The sequence below is a fragment of the Battus philenor genome, unplaced genomic scaffold, assembly GCF_028537555.1.
Source record: "Battus philenor isolate CCGP_79_NKW_IND1 unplaced genomic scaffold, ilBatPhil1.0.hap1 SCAF_30, whole genome shotgun sequence".
In the NCBI taxonomy this organism is placed as follows: Eukaryota; Metazoa; Arthropoda; class Insecta; order Lepidoptera; family Papilionidae; genus Battus; species Battus philenor.
Genome location: NW_027181694.1, coordinates 5,153,858 through 5,175,645, shown reverse-complemented (window position 1 = coordinate 5,175,645; position 21,788 = coordinate 5,153,858). Strand labels below are relative to the sequence as shown.

The following is a 21,788-nucleotide window of genomic DNA, read 5'->3' as shown; positions in this document are numbered from 1 at the left end:
TGTGTGACATGAGAATTTATGAAAATTTTGAAATTCATTTCCGAATCACATAATTAACATAAATACATTAAAAAAAACTAAATATACTTGTTTTTTGTTAAGTTCATTCAATAAAGGAATAAAAATAAATTTACTGTGCCCGCTATGAGGCTCCATAAAGTATCTCGCTCATTTGCAGGTCAATATATACGATATTATAACAAATTACCAAACGACAAGGTAAAGTTGTCTCTTTGTAAATTAAATAAATCGTTTCAATGCACAGGCTCTGACAGAAGGCATATTATTCTATTTCAGAGTATGTTCACGATGAAGATTTTTGTAAATGAATTGTTCTAATTTTAATGAAAAATAAAATTACCAACCCCACTGAGTTTCTCGTCAGTTCCTCTTAGCAGGTGGCGGGTTGTGAAACTTTCAGCTGACGATTATAAATAACTGCAATGATCTCATGCAATAAAACTATTCTGACTTTGACTTTAACCGGATGTATATTCAGATGTATTTGTAATAGCATAATATTACTATCCAAGGAGTTAATAACAATATTGAACAAAGTTTATATGGCCAAGTAAATTTCACATCCCAAAACGAATACACAATTATTATATAGAGTTTTAAGTAGTAGAATTATATTTCCATCACCAAACCTTTCAGACCAGCTGATAGATGCTCACTGTAGGGCACAGGCTTCCCCCCCATCGCTGCAGTGGTTGTCCAGCGCTGCCGGTATTCAGCGACTTCCCTTTACCTTAACTATGTCGTGGGTCCACCTGGTGGTGAGCTTTCCCAGCCGCTTCTACCGGCTCGTGGTCCTCACCCGAGAGCCTTCCGGCTACCCAACGCTGACAGGAATGTTTACGTGAAGTACTTTAATATTACTTAAATGTTAACGTCAGCGGGTAGTCGATAAAAAGATTCCCGCACCGGAATGATTGACGCACTTTATTTGATAGTGAGGGTAGATCGACAAATGCGTTCCTGAATCGCGCTATCAAAGTTTCCGCGCGCACTGAGACAAATGCAGCGCGCGCGCTCCTCCCCCCGGGGTCCTAGTTCTCGTGGTAAATCTAGTCTGGCCAAGCTGATCTAAATTGGCGTCATGTCCAATACAAACAAGACTGAATAAATCGAACACCAACACTCACGAGACCGCTTCGACCCTGCCTTTTTGAACTGCTTATTGACTTGAACAGTAGTCACAAAGCTTCGGCCTCTCAAAGAAGGATATTAATGTACTGCTCGTGTACTTTAGCCAAACCTTTACTTTTTCATCTAAACAAATGCTATAGTACATATATGAAAGGTTAATTTGGTCCATTGCTGAATGTAGCCCCCCCCACCCCCCGTATATCTCTAATGCCACACTATATGTAGACGACACATTGGCAGCGGTGCGTCAAAAATGATACATTATGTATCGTAACGCTATAGGAATAAGATCTAAATTGCCAAAAAAAAATAAATCGCCAAGGAGCGAGGAAGAAAGGGAGTCTTTATTTTTTGAATGCCTCTCGTACTTCCGCTGTCTCGTGTACACAGGCATACTATAAGAAAAGTAATTTCTGCACAGAATTCTATTATTCACATCCTCTTATTTCTTCCATCTTAGTGTCAATTATTCTCTTCTTTTATTCCTCACGTATTCTTTCATTCCCCTTTGTTCCATTTATACCTCACTCCACTTTTGTCGCCTTCCCTCACCGAACTTTGTAGGTACCAAACTTCCAGTTTTTTTTTTAATTTTCATCTTTTTATTTTATTATACGTTATGCATTTATCTTAAACTTTTTGTATTTATTTATTTCTAATTTTGTATTTTCTTAATATTCTAAGTACTGTATCGAAGTTCGTTTCTTTATGGTTTTTAATGGTTTATCCAAACTGTTTCTTCCTGTTCATTCACATTTTATTATGACCGCTATTTCCGGAATTAATCTAGGAATATCTTTCCTCTTGATTTATTACATAAAAATTCCAGTAAATATTAAGACAAACAAATCCATCAACGTCATCAAGTAATCTTCTATTTATATGTATATGTATATGTTTGTTTCTATGTCATTTATATAATCGTAAACTGTGTATTTGTTCATGTGATGATCTTTAGTGAAGTTGTTGTGCATGATCCCGCATAGGTTTCCAAGTTAATACGATCAATTTTGAACAGATGGCGCCACTGTCATGTCAATGCATTTCATATATTACTGTGACAGTTCGTGCTGATTTAAATTGAAACGAAAACAACGAACAAATGGTAAGGTTTCGAGTTGTGTGTGACATAAGAATTAATATAAATTGTGAAATTCATGTCCGGACCACATAATTAAAAGGAAAACTAAATATCTATGTATTTTTGTTAAGTGCGTGTAATTAAGGAATAAAAATAAACTGGCTGTGCCCGCTATGAGGCTCCATAAAGTATCTCGCTCATTTGCAGGTCAATATATACGATTATATAACAAATTACCAAACGACAAGGTAAAGTTGTCTCTTTGTAAATTAAATAAATCGTTTCAATGCACAGGCTCTGACAGAAGGCATATTATTCTATTTCAGAGTATGTTCACGATGAAGATTTTTGTAAATCAATTGTTCTAATTTTAATGAAAAATAAAATTACCGACCCCACTGAGTTTCTCGTCAGTTCCTCTTAGCAGGTGGCGGGTTGTGAAACTTTCAGCTGACGATTATAAATAACTGCAATGATCTCATGCAATAAAACTATTCTGACTTTGACTTTAACCGGATGTATATTCAGATGTATTTGTAATATCATAATATTACTATCCAAGGGGTTAAAAACATTATTGAACAAAGTTTACGTGACCAAGAAAATTTATCTTTCCAAATTTCATTCAAATTATTATATAGAGTTTTAAGAAGTAGAATTATATTTCCATCACCAAACCTTTCTTGCCAGCTGATAGACGCCCACTGAAGGGCATTGGCCTCCCCCTCCCCCCCTCGCTACAATGGTTCTCCTGCGCTGCCCGCATTCAGCGACTTCCCTTCACCTCAACTATGTCGTGGGTCCACCTGGTGGTGAGCTTTCCCAGCCGCTTCTACCGGCTCGTGGTCCTCACCCGAGAGCCTTTCGGCTACCCAACGCTGACAGGAATGTTTACGTGAAGTACTTTAATATTACTTAAACGATGACGTCAGCGGGTAGTCGATAAAAAGATCCCCGCACCGGAATGATTGATGTACTTCATTTAAAAGTGAGGGTAGATCGACAAATACGTTCCTGAATCGCGCTATCAAAGTTTCCGCTCGCACTGAGACAAATGCAGCGCGCGCGCTCCTCCCCCCGGGGTCCTAGTTCTCGTGGTAAATCTAGTCTGGCCAAGCTGATCTAAATTGGCATCATGTCCAATACAAACAAGACTGAATAAACCGAACACCAACACTCACGAGACCGCTTCGACCCTGCCTTTTTGAACTGCTTATTGCGAAGAAGGATATTAATATATACGAGTATGTATTAATTAATTTAAGCCTCATTGGAAGGTAACGGCTTGCTGTGACCCGAAATTATTACTGTCTGTTCTACAGAATGCGCTGGATCTTTGATCCCTTGTTAAGTGATGTTTTTCTTTGTTTTGTTATTGTTTGTCTTTGATTCTTCATTAAATGTTCTTAGATATAGTTGTAAGGTAACAATTGTAACTAATTTTAAATTTTCAAGTTTGTACTTTCTTACTGCCTTTTGTTACTGTTTATCTTCGATAAAGTAAATAAATAAATACTGCTCGTATGTTTTAGCCAAACTTTTACTTTTTCGTTTAAACAAATATATAGTGTGTAGTTGAAAGGCTAGTTAGGTCCATTGCTAAACATAGACGCTCCCATAGATTTATAATGCCCCTATAGATGCTACGTTTGTAGTAGTGTGTAAAAAAAATATACATTATGTAATGGACTCCGTTTTCGGGGACCCCTCGTAGATACACCAGGAAGATCCGGTAACTATCGCGACTGTTCACCAACGAGGTGAAGACAGGAAGTTGTTGAGTCAAAGTCGATGTGATGAGATTATATCGATATTTCGTAAATTTTGTGCACTATTACTTCATTAATGTCAAAATACTGAAGTGTTTTTTTATGACCCCCGCTGTTGGGGGCCTCTCGTACCCCTTTCGTACCCCATTTGTGGTGGGATAGGGACTTTATTAGCATTTAATTTATTCACTTAATTATTTTATTTTCATTCTCTTCTCTTTCATTCTTCACATAATCTTTCATTCTGTTCTTTTATACCACAATTCTGCTTTCTCTCCCTTTTGCTCTGTTTTACCATTCTTTCATCCTCTTTTCATTTTACATTTTCTTAATTTCTAGTTTTGTTGTATCACATTTTTATCTTTATCTTTATCACAGTTTAATATTATTTATTTTTACATATCTTTTTTTGTTTCTGTTTTTGTTTGATGCCTTTTATTTTTTTTATTGCATATTGTATAATTCTTTTGCAATAACTGAGGAATTATTTCATGGTTTCTTTTCCGCCTATCGGGGAGAGTATTGTCTCCTCCCTGATTTCAACGCCAGAGTATTGAAGTGTTTAAAAATTTACATATCTTTGGTACATTTATGGGTTCAGTTTATTAAAAGTATACGTATTTAAGTTGGTATATGTTGTGGCGGTTAGGAGTTGCACAAATAGTATAAGGGATACATCGCCTTTTGTTTAAATTATAAATTGTTCAAACAAACAACGGTCACCATGTAAACGCTTGAAGGTTCCGTGCCTGCGCTGCGGTCCACGCAGGGGGAGTCGAAACAAGTCGAAATGACGGACAACAAACTTTGAGAATACACCAATACCCCACTGTGCGTCGTGGTTACGTTCCAAAAAAACACGACGCAAATTGAAACGCCGCAAAGTGAATTAAGATTTTCTATAGCAAACCATGTAAAGATCGAAGATAGGTTCCAGGGTCACGAAAATACTATTTTTTAAAAAGAAAATTGTACAAAGTCACATTAAAAAAAAACAAAAATAATGTAACTCTGCCAATAAATAAATTGGAATAATATTTACCTTTTTTGTAACTAGAAACAACACGTAAAAATTTATATAAATTTATTGTTCTCTTTAAAAAAAAAGCACTACACACTACGGTAATTGAAACTGAACACTAAAATTAGCAAAAGAAAGTGAAAATAAAACTGTATTAAAATTGCGTTGGTTTTATAGTTAGAAAGGGAATCCCCGAGTTTTGATGACTTGGCGCAATTAAAAACAAAAGTGTTGCCATCTTTTAGAAAAAAAAGAAAATTTCCAAAAAAAAATTAAAGGCTCGAACCTAAAACAACGCAACCTCAAAAATCTAACGACGCACAGTGAAAATTAGTACTAATTAAGCAGCGACGCAACTTCGAAAAAAACGCAAAACGAAACGAAGCAAAGCGAGGTATTGGTGTATTAACTACGGTTCGAACTGTTCTTTGTATTTTAAGTTAACATATTGTCAAGCATCGCATATTGAAGTTAATAAAGTCAAATCTCGTTCCTAATAATTGTACGTACAATATTAATTTTCAACATTATTTGAAAGTACTTACTCCGCTGGCTCAGTGACCCAAAGTGGGTCTTGGCCTCCGAAGCGAGAGACTTCCACTTTCCTCTATCTTGCGCCATCGTCTGCCATTGGTTGACATTCAATTCGCGCAAGTCTGGCTCAACACGATCGATGCAGCGATACCTGGGTCTACCTACTGGTCTTCGACCCCTCGGTTTTTCCAGGAACGCTACCTTCACGCTCCGATCCGATCCCATTTGCTCCAAGTGACCAAGCCAGCGGATTCGTTGAGCTTTATATTCGCCAATGTTATTTGGCTGTGCTACTAAAGTCTCAATTTCGGCATTCTTTCGGAGCCTCCAAGATCCGTCTTGATTTCTCGCTGGTCCTGAGATTATTTTATTATTTGAAAGTACAAAGTCTAAAACTCAAACTATTAAGTGATTTCATATCGAATAAACGCATTTGTAATAAGTATAATTAAGTTTATCGTTTTGCTACGCAATAACTTAGATACCACTTGCCACTAGATAGAAGTATAGAAAAAAATGCTTAAGTTATGAAATTTATTATTCAAATAAATACAAATGAATTATTTTGTTTCGCGCTAAATAGTAAAAATGTACGTCAGTATATATTTGATTATTGTGGGTCAGTTTGCAGATGTTGATAATGAATTTTTATCAATAGTTTTGTTTCAAATCAGATGTGTAGAAAGTATGACGGATAGGATTACATATAAAATGAAAAATATTAGACAAGGAGATTTCTCGCGCGATTTTGTTCGTCATTTTATTATTTTCCATTTTCTCAATCGACTTATCGATAAACGATCGCATGACTTGGTCCTCTACCGCGAAGCTGCTATGGTGTTGGCAGACCACTGCTGCTGATGTTCCTCAATAAATAAAATATAAAATTATATATTGACTATGTGCAACCGACAGGAATGTTTACATGAAGTACTTTAAAATTACTTAAATGATAACGTCAGCAGGTAGTCGATAAAAAGTTCCCCGCGCCGGAATGATTGATGCACTTCATTTGATAGTGAGGGTAGATCGACAAATACGTTCCTAAATCGCGCTATCAAAGTTTCCGCTCGCACTGAGACAAATGCAGCGCGCGCGCTCCTCCCCCCGGGGTCCTAGTTCTCGTGGTAAATCTAGTCTGGCCAAGCTGATCTAAATTGGCGTCATGTCCAATACAAACAAGACTGAGTAATCCGAATTTAAATAAATCGAGATTCTAAACACCATCACTCACGAGACCGCTTTGACCCTGCCTTTTTGAACTTTTGAACTGCTTATTGGCTTGACGTTGGTGGTGAAGCTTCGGCCTCACGAAGAAGGATATTAATATACTGCTCGTGTACTTTAGTCAAACCTTTAGTTTTTCATTTAAACAAGTACGTAGTATATAGATGTGATTACTTTTTATATTTAAGAATATCATATATTAACACTTTTTATTTCATTCCGCATGAAACCAATTAAAAAGGAAAAATCACAAAAATTATCAACTTTTTGTCTGGTTCTTCAAATATAATTGATATAATTAACACGTCTTATATTTTAGTCACGCTTGCGGTCGTTTACGATAACAAATTTTATATTTTAAAATACTCTTTACTTCGTCTTGTTTTCGGGACAGGGTTATACACCCTCCTAGTTTCACTTTCCTTCTCTCAATCTTCATAATTTCTCTTTTTATTCTCTCTTTCATCCTTCATATCATTCAGCATACATTCAACATACAGCATTCACCAACATTACATTCACGCATCGCCTCCCATCCCTCGCCACACTTCTTGTTACACGATTATGTTTTACATAATTATGTCACATACCACCCTGCAACAAAACCGCAAGGAAGTGTGGCGGCTTTCCTCCTCTTTCAAAAGGGGAGCGATGTTGCAGGGAATGCTTCGACCCATTTCCACTTAGCAAGCCATTCTAAGCCCTCCATATACAAGACAAATGATGACAAGCTTATGAAAAGGCACAAGGTCACTCAGAGGGCAACGATGAGAGTTATGCTCGGTGTTTCGCTGAGACATCGAATCAGAAATGAGATTTACAAAAGAACCAAAGTCACTTAACCCTTAAATGCATGACTTTCATTTATATTTTTAAAAAAATATTTATCTTGTAGATAAGTACACTAAAATGCAGGGCAAAAAAAATGCATATAATATTTTTTAAACTTACATTTTAAAAAACCTTATGTTGCATATATACAACACTATACATTTACTCTCTCATTTTACGTTTGAGTGGTATGTTGCAGTTTTACATCATTATGCATTTAAGGGTTAAATAGCTAGAAGAACTGCTCTTCAGGAGTGACAGCAGACGGGATACGTCGAAGGTGAATTGGTTGAACACGAGCAGGTAGACGTTGTTAGACATCCAAGCAGATTCACCGACGACATAGTTAGTCATAGTCGCGTTTAGTCGCTGAATGGTCGTCGTGGTCATCTTTCGGAGAGACCTTTTTTTATGGTCCCCGCTATTGGAGGCCTCTCGTACCCCTAATTCGTTGGGATCAGGGTCTTTGTTTACAAATAAGTTTTTCAAATTTTTATCTTTATTCTTCACTCACTTTCATTCTTCTCAATTACTTTTGTTTTTACCTTTTTTCCTTCACAATATCTTTCATTTTGTTCTTTCATTCCTTCTTGATGGAGATACCTTGCAGTAGGCATCTATCATCATGTGATGAATATTTTAGTGATGTAAATAACATTATTTCTCATTTACTTCCAGACGCCATCATGTTAAGTTTAACGATTGCAAACGACTCCAACCAGTCGTTGCAGAACCAACACAGGATGTCGGAAAAGTCGCAGACAGCAAGCCAAATTTCCTCGCATTGTCACAGTTCAAAAATCGAGCCCAAAGAGGTTTTCGTTTTCTGTTTAAACCTCGCAATATCTGCGCTGCGTTCAGGAATCGAATTCATTTACGAAAATAGCGCTGCGTTGGTTTTGACCGCTGTGATACTGGCTGCTTTGTATGTCCTATACAAAAGTTATTGGAGTCCGCTTATTTATGTGAAGGTGAGTTTTTTTTTAATTTATCTCATTAGTAAAACAAATGCTTAAATTAAGTAAAACATATCTTATTTTTTAACAAATACACCGAATGAATAAATTCATTTGATTACAATAATAATAAACTTTCATATAATGTCTGTACAAACACAGATCTAAATTCTGGCACATTAAGAATATCCAGAACACATAATTATCTCAACCTGATGTCACCTGGTATTGTGATCTTTGATATATAGCTTTCTTCAAACACCTTGGAAAGATATAAAAGAATATATTGTGTAATTTTCCGAACGCTATCTGTACATACAAATATTAAATCTAATTTTAATGTAATATTCTTTATTGTACACGCTTGATTACGTTTAAAGAGGTTCATAATAATAAACAAAATGTATAATGGGCGGTTTTACACGAGACAATCTCTTACAACCATAGTATGGAAGCAGTAGAAGTATAAATAACATGCAGTTAATATGTACAAAACATACATGCATATGTGTATATTATATGTTAATATAATATAATAATAAATAAAAACTTCAAACTGACTTTGATCGCACTTAAACAAAGATATAAAAAGAAATGAATTAACAGATAAATAATCATAGGTCTAATAAATAGTTATTTAACATTTTATTTAAAATAGGCAGTGATTTAGCACGTCTTATATTCAGCGGTGAATCATTACACAATCAATCAACCTGTGTTGTAGAAGATTTGTGGTTTAATATATACATATAAAAATTAGAAAATAAAAACTTTCTGTTCTTCAAGGAGCTGACAGAAGTCGGATTCGAGCATATAACCAACGGAAAGGATAGGGCCATGCACATCACCAGGTCGCAGTCAGCCAAGCAACTTGGTAACAAGCTACCACCACCATATCCCAACGGATGGTTTGCAATCGCTGAAAGCAGGGACCTGAAGATCGGGAAAGTTCTTGCAGTCGACGCATTAGGTACTTTTTATTTTATTTATTTACTAGCTGATCCCGCAAACGTTGTTATGCAAAAAAAATTAAAGGTTTTTAATTAACAAATGTAAGATAAGGGTTGATCGTAGAGGGGTGAAAATTTAGGTTTGTATGTATTTTTGTATGCTGTATCATAATAAAATAAAAACCAAAAAAATTGTCTAAAAAATAAAAAAATAAATTTAGGGGTGGACCACCCTTATCACTTAGGGGTATGGAAAATAGATAGAAGCCGATTCTCAGACATACTGAATACGCATGTAAAATTTGGTAAAAATCGGTCAAGCCGTTTCGGAGGAGTTCAAGTTCGAACACCGTGACACGAGAATTTTATATATTTGATTTAGAAATGTCACCGTGAGCACATGCATTCAAATAATTACAATTATATATTGAAAACAGTGACTGCGTTCCTAAAATATTGCAGAGCTATAATTGAAGACGTAATTAATAGGAATAGAATGAAATATAAAACACTAATGTGAAATAAATAAAACAGAAAGTTATATAAATAAGCAAAAATTGTTTAACTGTGACAAAATGTGAAATAAATAAACACATTTAGACATAAAGTCCAACATTGGTCGCCCAGTGTTAAAGGACTTAGACTTGTGATAGTATGCATACATATATATATACATAGTATCGATATATACATATATATATCTAGATTATGATTGACCCTATCGATCGATGCCGTAAATATGCAGGGTGTTTTTTTCAGATTTTACGCGTTTCGAAAATCTGTGAATGCAGTTCTGTTTCTTTTTTTAAAATAAAAGAATGTTTCCTTTGTGTAAAATTGTACATCTGAAGTATGTACAGTATTTCCCTCCGGGTTGCGTTAAAAAATTCCACCTTGTATAGTTCAAATTTTGTGTATTAACTATTTATGATTGCCAAATCTGACAGAGAAGTTTCCAGAAGATAGACAGCACCGTTGCCTGTACCACACAGAGATCGACAACCCGCACGCCATGCGTGGCGATTATGATATATCCCACCATAGATATCTTTGGCAGAGGGCTATGAACTTTTTACATCTATAACCAGACATCTTGTTCGATTATTTTTGTTCATTTATTGTTTATCTTGCCTTTATTTACGTTATATTCCTTATTGTATCTTAAATTTTTTTTGATAATAGTTTCAATTAGAATATTTTTTGTTGCACCAAATACATTAATAAATATATAAAGAAGTTTTAATATTTGATGTAATATTTTCCTACTTGTAAAAAATCTACTTTTTTTTAGGATTAAACCTCTGTGTCTATAGAGGTGAAGACGGCGTAGCTCGATGCGTGGACGCATACTGTCCACATTTGGGTGCAAACCTGGCAATCGGAGGCACTGTTTGCGGCAACTGCATCCAATGTCCATTCCATCAATGGAGATTTGGATCCGACGGTAGCTGCGTCAGCATACCTGGTGTTGAAACTGGTATGTTACAAAACTCAAACGCAAACTAATATATCGTACAGTATATAATAGGTTGTCAAATATCTCCCTTCCGCCTTTTTGTCTTTTGAATTTCGCGGCTATGTACAAAGCGCTACAGAGCTCGTATCTGGCAATACTATACATAATTTGAAAGGTCTTGACATAACCTACAAAACGACGCTATGCATGATTAGTTTGGATATTGCGTTCAACAGTTATAGACGTGTAAACATGGAGTTCACTAACGCCGAAATTCGCGCTATTTTAAAGTTTTCCTTCGTTAAAGGCAAATCCGCTAGAGAAACGTTCCGTGAGATTAATGGTGTTTTGGGGGATGGTACTCTATCACTTCGAACCGCTGTGTTAGATTGACAAAATATATCTCCGATGTTTTTTAGTATGTTTTTATTTCAACTGCCAAAATACATTATTTAAGGTAAGACTATCTTTGATCCCTGTTTATTAATGTTTTTACTTGTTCTGACATTGTTTGACCATAAATCATTTAATGTTTTCAGTGAGATAGTTATAAGGTAGCAATTGTAACTAATTTTATATATCTATGCTTCTAGTTTGTACTATCTTACTACTTTTTGTTACTGTTTATCTCCAATAAAGTAAATAAATAAATAAATACTACTTTTTAACATGGCTGGAAGGCACCTGATGATGATTCTGGACAGTCTTATCGTGAACCTATGCAGGAGGTCTATGTCCAGTGATCCGGTCATCTGTTCTGCGTGCCATATACCCACCACCCTGGCCATAAAGTAAATAAAGAAACTAAAATTTAAAAAATGCTGTAATAAGAACCAAGTTTACAAGAAATTTAGATGAAGGAAATAAGGTGATGTGCGAAATAAGATTAAAATGTGATGAATGAAAGGAGATAGATTAATAAAATATATAAATACAGAATAAATTATTTAACCTGATATTAGAGAACGAGAGGCATCCGAAAACGGGGGCCATAAAATAAATAATAAAAAAAATCTACTTCGAAGTTAGTTAACGAAGATATTCTTCCTTCAGTTCCAAAAGGAATATCCATCAAGACCTGGACAACAATGGAACTGGACGGAGCGGTGTGGCTGTGGTACGACGCCGAGGGTCGGGAACCTCTTTGGACTGTACCCGAGGCATCGGAGACGAAGAATTGGAGCTTTCGCGGTAGAAACGAGTTCATGATAAATGCACACATTCAGGTAATTTAACAATGATACTATTACTCCTTAACAAGTTGGAATTGCTCAACATTATTAGCTACCACAGTGTGGGAAGTTCATCCACGAGCTAGATAGATCAGCTAGTGAAGATTGTTGGAAGACGTTGGATGCTTTCAACCAGTCCTATTGGAAATTTATGGTTAAGCCCACGTCCACCAGTGGACGTCTTATAGCTTAAATAACAATGATGATCCTCTTTTAATACGTTGAACGCCTTGGCGGACACCATGTGTCCGACAACATACTGTACCCTGGGGCAATAAATCGAAAATCGTTAAAAATTCGCCAAGGTGTTTTTTTGCAAATATTGTCAGTAAAACTCTTAAAAATAATGGGCGACTTACGGAAACAGCGATTTACCCATTATTTATTTGCGGGGGCGCGCGGGTCACATGCCTTGGTAGAAACAGTCGAAACACTGTCCGTTGGCTGCCTAGAGGCTTCTGAAGTGATCGAGGGCATGCGGACACATGGTGTCCGACGCGGCCTCCTGGACCCAACATGATGGCAGTCACATGGTGTCCGTCGCGGCCCACTGAACTAAACATGGTTTTTAGTCTAGCGTTCAACGTGTTAATGAAAGTGTCTTCTCTCTCTCTCCATGCTAGACATGTGGTTAGGCGAGTTTTATTTCAAATGTGTTCTTTAAACGCTGAATGTCCGTGAATATTCTTCCTTAGCCATCTATTACGAGAGCCACGGAAGGTGGAAGAGTGAGGGTTGAAACTATTAGCATCGGTACCATAGCATCTAAAATATAATCTGTCAGGAAAGGTTATGTCTAGCTGTGGATGTTTTACAGCTGAAATTGGGGTAATGATGAAGATCCCAGTCAATAGTATCTTTGTTCTTACATAGATGGTGCAATAAGCAACTGTATTCAACATAGATGTCGCTAGTTTGTACAAAGATTAGACATGGGCAGAATGTATTCCTGGCAAGAAAAGAGTGATTTATATATTTTCGATCTTGGGATATATGTTGCTCTTTTATATCTTTAACTCATTTAGCTCAGTACGGCTCGGAGAGAGAATACGGCAGCTAACACTAAACATGTATTTTTTATATCTTCGACTCTTTTAGCTCAGACTTAGAACTCGGTAAGGCGGAATAAAACGTGTGAAATATTCCTATTAAGCATTTCATGTCTTTGTCATAAAGCACAAAAAAGCCAACGCACGCGCGCGTGACGTCGTCGTTCCGAAAATCCGTAGTTTACATTTTAATACAAACATGCAATAACTATCCGTCTCTCTGTTTTACGTGTATATTGCTATATAAGCCCATATCTCTCTCTAACTCTGAACAAGCCGCAACTCGTTACAAGTATATAAGATATAGTGATACAATTGCATCGCGCCCGCGCTGGAGAGTGATTATATCTTTTGCAAAGATATACATCTTTGTTGTCTTTAGCTCGCGAGCTAGCCATGTTTAATAAAGATGCGAACTGGCTTTGCGATTTTGACAGAACGTCTTGTAAAAATATTATTTAAAACGAATGAACAATTCAAATCGATTCAGCAATTATTAGTATAAGTCATCAGTAAAGAAATTCAGTGCATTACAATAGAAACAAATGTAATATTATGAGGACCAGAAAGTAATGTCGTTTCTGTCGACATATTTTACAGAAAAACCGATTTTGTTACCGCTCCGACATTGAAAATTTGTACACTAGATGGCAAAAGGTTGTTGATAACGAAGGTGAATATATTGTTGATTAGAAATAAAAACTTGTTAAAAATGTAGTCGTGTGTATTTAACTTAAGAAAGCGACATTACTTTCCGGCCCTCCTAATACATTGAACGCACTTGAAGTTAATTTTATGTCATACTAGCTATGCCTGCATGAAATTAAAACAAAAAAATTAACAACTTTTTTGTTAAAGAAGTTTTCTAAAATGTAGCCTAAGTTAGTCTTTTTACATCAGCTACCTGTAGGTATAAGTTCGGTCAAAATCGGTCAAGTCATTTCAGAGATTAGCCGGAATAAATAGACAGAAAGACGGAAAAAAAATATTTATATATTTATAAATATATATTCAGATGTTCGTTTATTATGTTTTAATAAAATTTTCAGATACTTTTAAAGAAATAAATGAACTTTATAATATACTCTTGACCTATATATATAAAGACATATAAACCGGTGTTTAAACTGACGAATATTTTAATACTCAGGAGATTCCGGAAAACGGAGCCGACATTGCTCATCTCAACGCAATCCATTCGACATCCTTGCTGACAAGTATCGGAGAGAAGTTCCCAGCTTTACATGATATTATTGGTAAATATATTATAAAATGAAGGACATTTTTTTATACCCGTTTATTCCACAATTAATGTTTTCCACGAAAGCAGTAATATTCTTTTACTTTTGATGGTCCAAGACTATGCTCTTAGCTGAGACGGCGGCGCCCATGTGCTTTCCACCCCCAGCACTATAGGTTAAACCGCCCCAGATTACTCTCAACAACACATTTGAATTTAATTTCAGTAAAATCTATTTTCCTTAATAACTCAGATCATTTTCAAGATATATAAACAAAAATTATATATACGTATGCAGAAAAAAACTAGCTTTGATTTGGTGTATAACTTACCCTTGTAGGTTGAATATAATGGAAGTTATTTAAGAAGTTCAGTTTTTAGTTTCTCATGCACAATTTGAAATTTTTCAAATACGGATTTATTCGGTGGAAACAACAATAATGCATATAGTACAGGCGTAAGATGTCTTTCTAGATATGTATGTCTAATTACTTGTATCTCATTGTTTCTTTTAATAACTAGTACTTCTAACCCGTGGTAATTATTGTAACAATCGTTCTGTGCTTGTATCCTGCTATGCACTTTTCGGCGCTATAATTGCTACATTCGCTTATCTCAGTGGCGTACCTAGAACTTTTGCCGCCCGGGGCGATCTCCTGTTTGCCGCCCTTTCTATTATATGTCAATCAAATAGTGGTTTTTGATTTAAAAAAATATTGATATATCACTTCAAAGTAATCATATAAACTTTTCAAAAGAAATGACATTTATAAACTGACATCAAAAAATTTTAATTAGGAAAAATTGCCGAACAAAGTCGTAAAGATCCTTTTACGAATTCAACGAATTTTAATGACTACAATAAAATAAAATTATTATCTTGTTCTTGAATTAGAATCCAAAATTTACACTAAAATGCATTTATATACACCGAGGAATAATATTCGAAATCATAAAGTTAATCATAATTTATATAAATCAAATATTAAACTTATAATAATCATTTATTATTCAAGAAAGAAAATAAATATGAAATGAAAAAGTTGCTTTTTACAACTGTAAGTAAATTTAAAAAATTCCGCCCCAAGGTAAGTGCCGACCGGTGCGGACCGCACCCACCGCCCCCCCTCCCTAGATACGCCACTGGCTTATCTACAGATGTCCCGATTCCTGATAATCTCGTAGAGAAATATCAAGCAAAGCCTTCTCTATTACACGTTGAAAAATTACAAGCTTGGCAATGAATCTCCGAAAGTAATTCAGTAATCATTGACATACCAAGTTGTACCAGAGCGAGAGGGAAACCTAATGCCATATGGGCTGACGAGATCGTCGCTACGGAAGGTTTAGGCTGGCTCCAAGTTGCCAAAGATGGAGAAAAATGGAAAGCTTTGAAGGCTTTTACCTTGAGGGGATCCATATAAATTTACTATAAAATTATTTTTTTATGGCCCCCGCTATTGGAGGCCTCTCGTACCCCTAATTAGTTGGGATCAGGGTCTTTGTTTACAAATAAGTTTTTCAGATTTTTCATCTTTATTCTTCACTCACTGTCATACTTCTCAATTTCTTTTATTTTTCACAATATCTTTCATTCCTTCTTGCTTTCATCGTCTTCCTTCCATCATCTTATTACTCTTAGGTGGCTAGGTAAATTATTTATTTTATTACTTATCCTATTTTTTATATCACAGTTTTCTTTTTTTGGGTTTTGACTTTTTTTTTAAATACATTACTACGCTTTTCTTATTCTAACTATAAAATTATTAAATCCATTATCTAAAATTACTTATTTTAAGTCATTTGTAAGGAATGAAATAAAGGTTTACAGTGATATAAAATTTGAAGGTCGACACATCTGGACGGCGACGTGGTCCAGGGATAAAGACGAGCACGTGGCGACAGTGGACATCGTCCAGAAATACCTGATAATGAAGTTCGACGCGTTCCCCACGAAGGTCAAAGTGAAACAGGTGATGAAACACGCTTTTAAAATGTAATAATTCTTTCCGTACAAGTAGCGACATCTGTTGATCAATGTATTCATTAAAATCAAAGACCTCACGATAGCCTATAGATATACTCATAGATATAGATATCCTCAAGATAGCCAGTGTTTGTCTTTGTCTGATGTATATAAGTGTGACGAAGATGGAGAGATCGACAAGACCCACACGCGATATTTAAGACGGCTTGACGTTTGTCTATCTTTCCTCTAATGTACTTCAGGAGATTTTAAGCACTTGCGCTTATACTATAAACACGGCCTTAGGTAGGTGAGCGAAGTGACGGGGGAAGGTGCGATTTACAAAGCCACACGAGATTTTTGGGAGCAGACGGGCTTGACATTTGCCTCTCTCATCACGTCGTAGGATAGGGATGAGCAACAAGTATTTCTAAAATTTAATTTATTTTATCGTTTTACTCTTCTCAATATATTGTAATAAAAGTAATTGTTATAAAATGGCAATATCAAAGCGAAATAATTAATAAAAAATGACTGTCGATCAAGGTTGAGGGTTCATCATTTCCGGCTGATATTGACCAGCTTGTATCTAAAAAATAGTATCGAAATTCTTATTAAGCATTTCAAGAGTTTTCGTTATACTATTTTTTCTTTTTACTTTTTGCATTAAAATTTGTACATGAAATCTCTTCTTTTAACTTTATTTTAATTTTAATTATAATGTTAACTATAAATAAAGTTATGTATATAACAAATATATGCGACCCGACAAAAATATATTTAAATTTAAATTGGCACGAAAGTACGCGAATGACAAAACGCACGAGAAATTAAATTTTTCCCTGATAAAAATAAAAGTCCTCTTGTCCTTCTATTTTTCATAGTTCGCTTCCAGGGCGTCACAGATCAGTGATTTCCAGCACCTCAACTTTGGGCGCAGTTGAAATGCTATCGTCATCTCATTATTTCTAGAAGTCCACAACCAGAACATCATGTAACTTCTCGGTCCACCTTATATTCTGCGATTTCCAAAACCTTCCTGGTTCCTGGTAGTGTACTTAGTGGCTTGTGAAGTGGAAACACAGAAGTGGAAACACAGAAGCATTGCTTGCAGCAACATCGCTTCCCTTTTGGAAGAAGAGGAGAGCGGCCACACTTTCTTGCGGTTTTATTGCAGGGTGGTGTGTAACGTAATTAGGCAAAACAAAAGAAATTGTGGCGAGGAATGGGAGACGATGCGTGAATGTAATGTGGGTGAATACACCAATACCTCGCTTTGCGTCGTTTCGTTTTGCGTTTTTTTCGAAGTTACGTCACTGTTTATTTAGTACTAATTTTCACTGTGCGTCGTTACATTTTCGAGGTTGCGTTGTTTTGGGTTCGAGTCTAACTTTCTTTTAATTTTCTTTTTTTTCCAAAAGATGGCAACACTTTTGTTTCTAATTGCGCCATGACATCAAAACTCGGGTATTCCCTTTCTAACTAAAAATCAACTCAATTTGTATACAGTTTTATTTTCACTTTGTTTTGCTAATTTTAGAGTTCAGTTTCAATTGCGTAGTGTGTTGTGCTTTTTTTAAAAGAGTATTATAAATTTTTACGTGTTGTTTCTGGTTACAAAAAAGGTAAATATAGTATTATATAGTACAATTTATTTATTGGCAGAGTTATACTATTTTTGTTTTTGAAATGTTTACTTTGAGTCTATAATTTTTTATTGAAATTTTCTTTTTTTTCTAAAAGATGGCAATACTTTTGTTTCTAATAGCGCCATGCCATCAAAACTCGGGGATTCCCTTTCTAACTAAATATCAACGCAATTTTTATATAGTTTTATTTTCACTTTGGGAGTTCAGTTTTAATTACGTAGTGTGTTGTAATGCAGTATGTTGTGCTTTTTTTAAAGAGAATAATAAATTTATATAAATTTGAATGTGTTTTTTCTGGTTACAAAAAAGGTATGTATTATTCCAATTTATTTATTGGCAGAGTTATATTATTTTTATTTTTTAAATGTTTACTTTGTTCAATTTTCTTTTTAAAAAGTTGTATTTTCGTGACCCTGGAACCTATTTCCGATCTTTACATGGTTTGCTATTGAAAATTTTAATTCATGAATGTAACCACGACGCAAAGTGAGGTTTTTTTGTATTTTATGTTGAATGTATGCTAAATGATAGAAAACTATGAAGGATGAAAGAGGAAATAGAGAAATTGTAAAGGATGTGAGAGAGAAAGTGAAAGTAGGAGGGTGTTTATTACTGTACCGAAAACATGGTGGGGGAAAGAATATTTTTAGAATAAAAAAAAATCTTTCTTGTCAGGTTATCTTTTTTTACGTTATATCAGAAACTTCTGTTTATATTAAAATAAATTTATATAAATTCAATTTATGGTAGATTGGCCCAGGCCACGTGCGTCTTCGTTTCGACTGCCCACTGGGCCCAGTGCTGATCTCCCAGTCGGTGACTCCCATGGGCGCTTTACTTCAAAAAGTTGTGAACAGGATCTTCTCGCCGGCTTACAACGCGCCGCTTGCTGCCTTCATGGTCCTGGCCGAAGCGTTCCAGGTAAATTATTTTTCTTGATCCTTGAGCAGTCCACATAGGATCATTGACAATGCCCACATGTGAACGTATCATAAGAAATCAACAAGAGCCCAACTCGATAGAAGCCGGAATCGGATTAAATTCTTCTGTCATGTCATCCCCAAACTTGAAGCTCACAACAAACTCAGGCGAGTTTTTTGTGGTAACTTATAATAACACAGTTGTATAGCAATTCTTTGCCAATATTTACAATTATTTATTAAGAGAAAACTTTCACACAATAATAGGATTCTATAATGTAATATAAGATGACAATTCGGGGACATTTACTGCAAATGTATTTGTATTAGTGTACACAGCACCCCATACAATATTTAAAATTTTATGAAGCCTAGGAAAAGGTATAACAAGTTTATCATAATTTCATGTGCTGATCTTATATACATTACTATTTTTCATAAAGTTATTTCTATTGTTTTGCACACAGACCAGACTATCATATGTATTCATATTTATGTATATATGTACTATGTACTGTAATATTTTTTGCCAATAAACTTTTCGAGTCGATGGTCGAGGTACGGTTTGATGACGATAGATGGCGCTTTACATAAACAATCTAAATATATCAGGGATACTCAAGCTTTTTGACAGTGCAAGCAATTTTTCCGAAAATTGAATTTTTTTGCGAGTCCTAATAAAATACGCATCTAAAAAACGCAAAAGAATGTATTTTTTTAACAAAAAAAAACATGTTTATTGAAATAATTTAAACAAAAGTACAAAATATGTGTATTGAAGTTAGATATAATGGCACACGTATATAACAACACTCCTAATATTACTTAAGATCCCGGTTAGTTAATTATAAACGGTGTGTGTATGTTGAAATAGTAATAATAATTGTTCACGCCAGTAATTTGTTTCCATTTCCCAGAAGCTGACATGGGTTATATAAATTTAAATATTGAAATGATTCGACAGTCAATCGGAGCCGGAAAAATTCGTTGAAAGAACCGCATGAAGCTCGCGAGCCGCAGTTTGGCTACCCCTGCTATATTTACAAAAATGAGTCGTCGATTGCGGCGCGTTTAAAGGATTCTATGTAAAGAAAAAAAAAGCGGATGTACTGTCTATAGCCCAATCTAACCTAAATTAAAAAAGGCTTGTTAATATTATGTCAATCTAAAAATATAATCTACAATATAGCATTACAATGAAAATATAAAAATATAAATACGTCATTACAAAATTCAGATTTGTTATTACTTCGTATTTTCAGTTGAAACGTGACGTTGCCATATGGAACAGCAAGAGATACGTCAGTGCCCCGGCTTATGTAAAGACCGACAAGACGATTCGCGCCTTCAGGACCTGGTTCCTTCAATTCTACAGCGAGAACAGCGTCCCCCTCCGTCTCGCCCTGCAGAACCCTCTCGACTGGTGAAAAATAACTAATATACCTTAACTAAAACAGATTAAAATTTTGGCGGAAATATATATGTAATCTGTGTATTCGTATAAAATTAATAATAAAACAGATGTTACTTTAATTTTAAAGGTTTATATTTTATTTACTATGTAAAACATTAACAGAATTAAATAGAATATAATTAAACATTACAAAAGGATAACATTATAAAACACCGTAAATGAATAACAAAAAAATATTATAAATTTCCCTAAATAATAAGTAATTCTGTACTAAATAATAAGAGACAACAGACTGTTGAATATATAAAATAACAATAACGGAGAAAGATTCTAAATTAATAGGCTTATAGTACCCAATTGTATAAATTTAACGGCTGGAGAAAATTACAATTATTTCGTTTAATTCGTGTCGACTTATAATAAAACAAATATATTTACGTAAATTTAAAGTTTTAATATAATTTAAAAAAATATTTATTATCTGTACCAGTGAATTGTCAATATTGCTATACTGTGTAAAAAATAGTTTAATCTAAACATATTATATATGATCTGTGGTTAAAATCAATATCTGATGTGATATTAAAATATAATGTCATATTTATTCTTCTAAAAGTTATATTCTTTATAAATTCGTAGAAACTACTAATCATTGTAATTATAAATATGCTAATTCATATTCCTATTGAAATTATATTAGTTATGTCATTGATCTGTTTATTCTAAATATTTATTATGATATAATAGTTTGCATATGACAAGCGTCAATAAGAAAGAAATTATAATTTAAATCAGTGCCATCTATTGACGAAATATAAAACTTCTTTTGTAATAAAATTGCAAGCTATGGAACTAAATTTATCAAAAATTATTTTATATTAATATTAACCAATAAAAAAACTTGCTTATTAACAATTATATTTTCCTTAAAACGGTTAATGTGTTGAAATAGACAAGAAAAATAAATGAAAGAAAATATTACTAGGAAGTGGTAGGAAGTTCTTAAAAAAAAATTGAACAAAAATTTTATTAACAGACGCTACAAATGTTGCATTTTGAAAACGTTTTAATAAACGTCGTTTAATTTTTTTATATTTTATCTAGTGATTAAGTTTTCTATTTTTATTGTAGTTTAGAATTTTTTTTTAATAAAAATGCGTGTGACTTTTACCTTGGTGTGTTTATTTAAAAACCTGTTATATAAAATCACTACACTTATCAGAAACAGTTTTTTTATAATTTCATCAAAAATTATCGAAGAGCTTATATAAAAAAAAATTCTGATAATTAATTAAGTAATACAAGATCTCAACAGTAATATATTTCATATTAATATATTTC

General features: G+C 34.4%; 1 protein-coding gene across 1 annotated transcript in view; it reads left to right on the top strand.

Annotated features, from left to right (window-relative positions):
- The window catches only part of nvd (neverland), a 42,262-nt gene extending 21,762 nt beyond the window's left edge, over window positions 1-20,500 (top strand). Inside the window, exons 2-9 of the mRNA XM_068771189.1 lie at window positions 8,294-8,586; window positions 9,358-9,541; window positions 10,813-10,998; window positions 12,031-12,203; window positions 14,409-14,514; window positions 16,347-16,471; window positions 18,864-19,034; window positions 20,296-20,500. Coding sequence (XP_068627290.1) covers window positions 8,302-8,586; window positions 9,358-9,541; window positions 10,813-10,998; window positions 12,031-12,203; window positions 14,409-14,514; window positions 16,347-16,471; window positions 18,864-19,034; window positions 20,296-20,460 — 1,395 coding nt within the window. The 5' untranslated portion in view covers window positions 8,294-8,301 and the 3' untranslated portion in view covers window positions 20,461-20,500. The remainder of the gene's footprint in view (window positions 1-8,293; window positions 8,587-9,357; window positions 9,542-10,812; window positions 10,999-12,030; window positions 12,204-14,408; window positions 14,515-16,346; window positions 16,472-18,863; window positions 19,035-20,295) is intronic.
- Window positions 20,501-21,788: the final 1,288 nt, after the last annotated feature.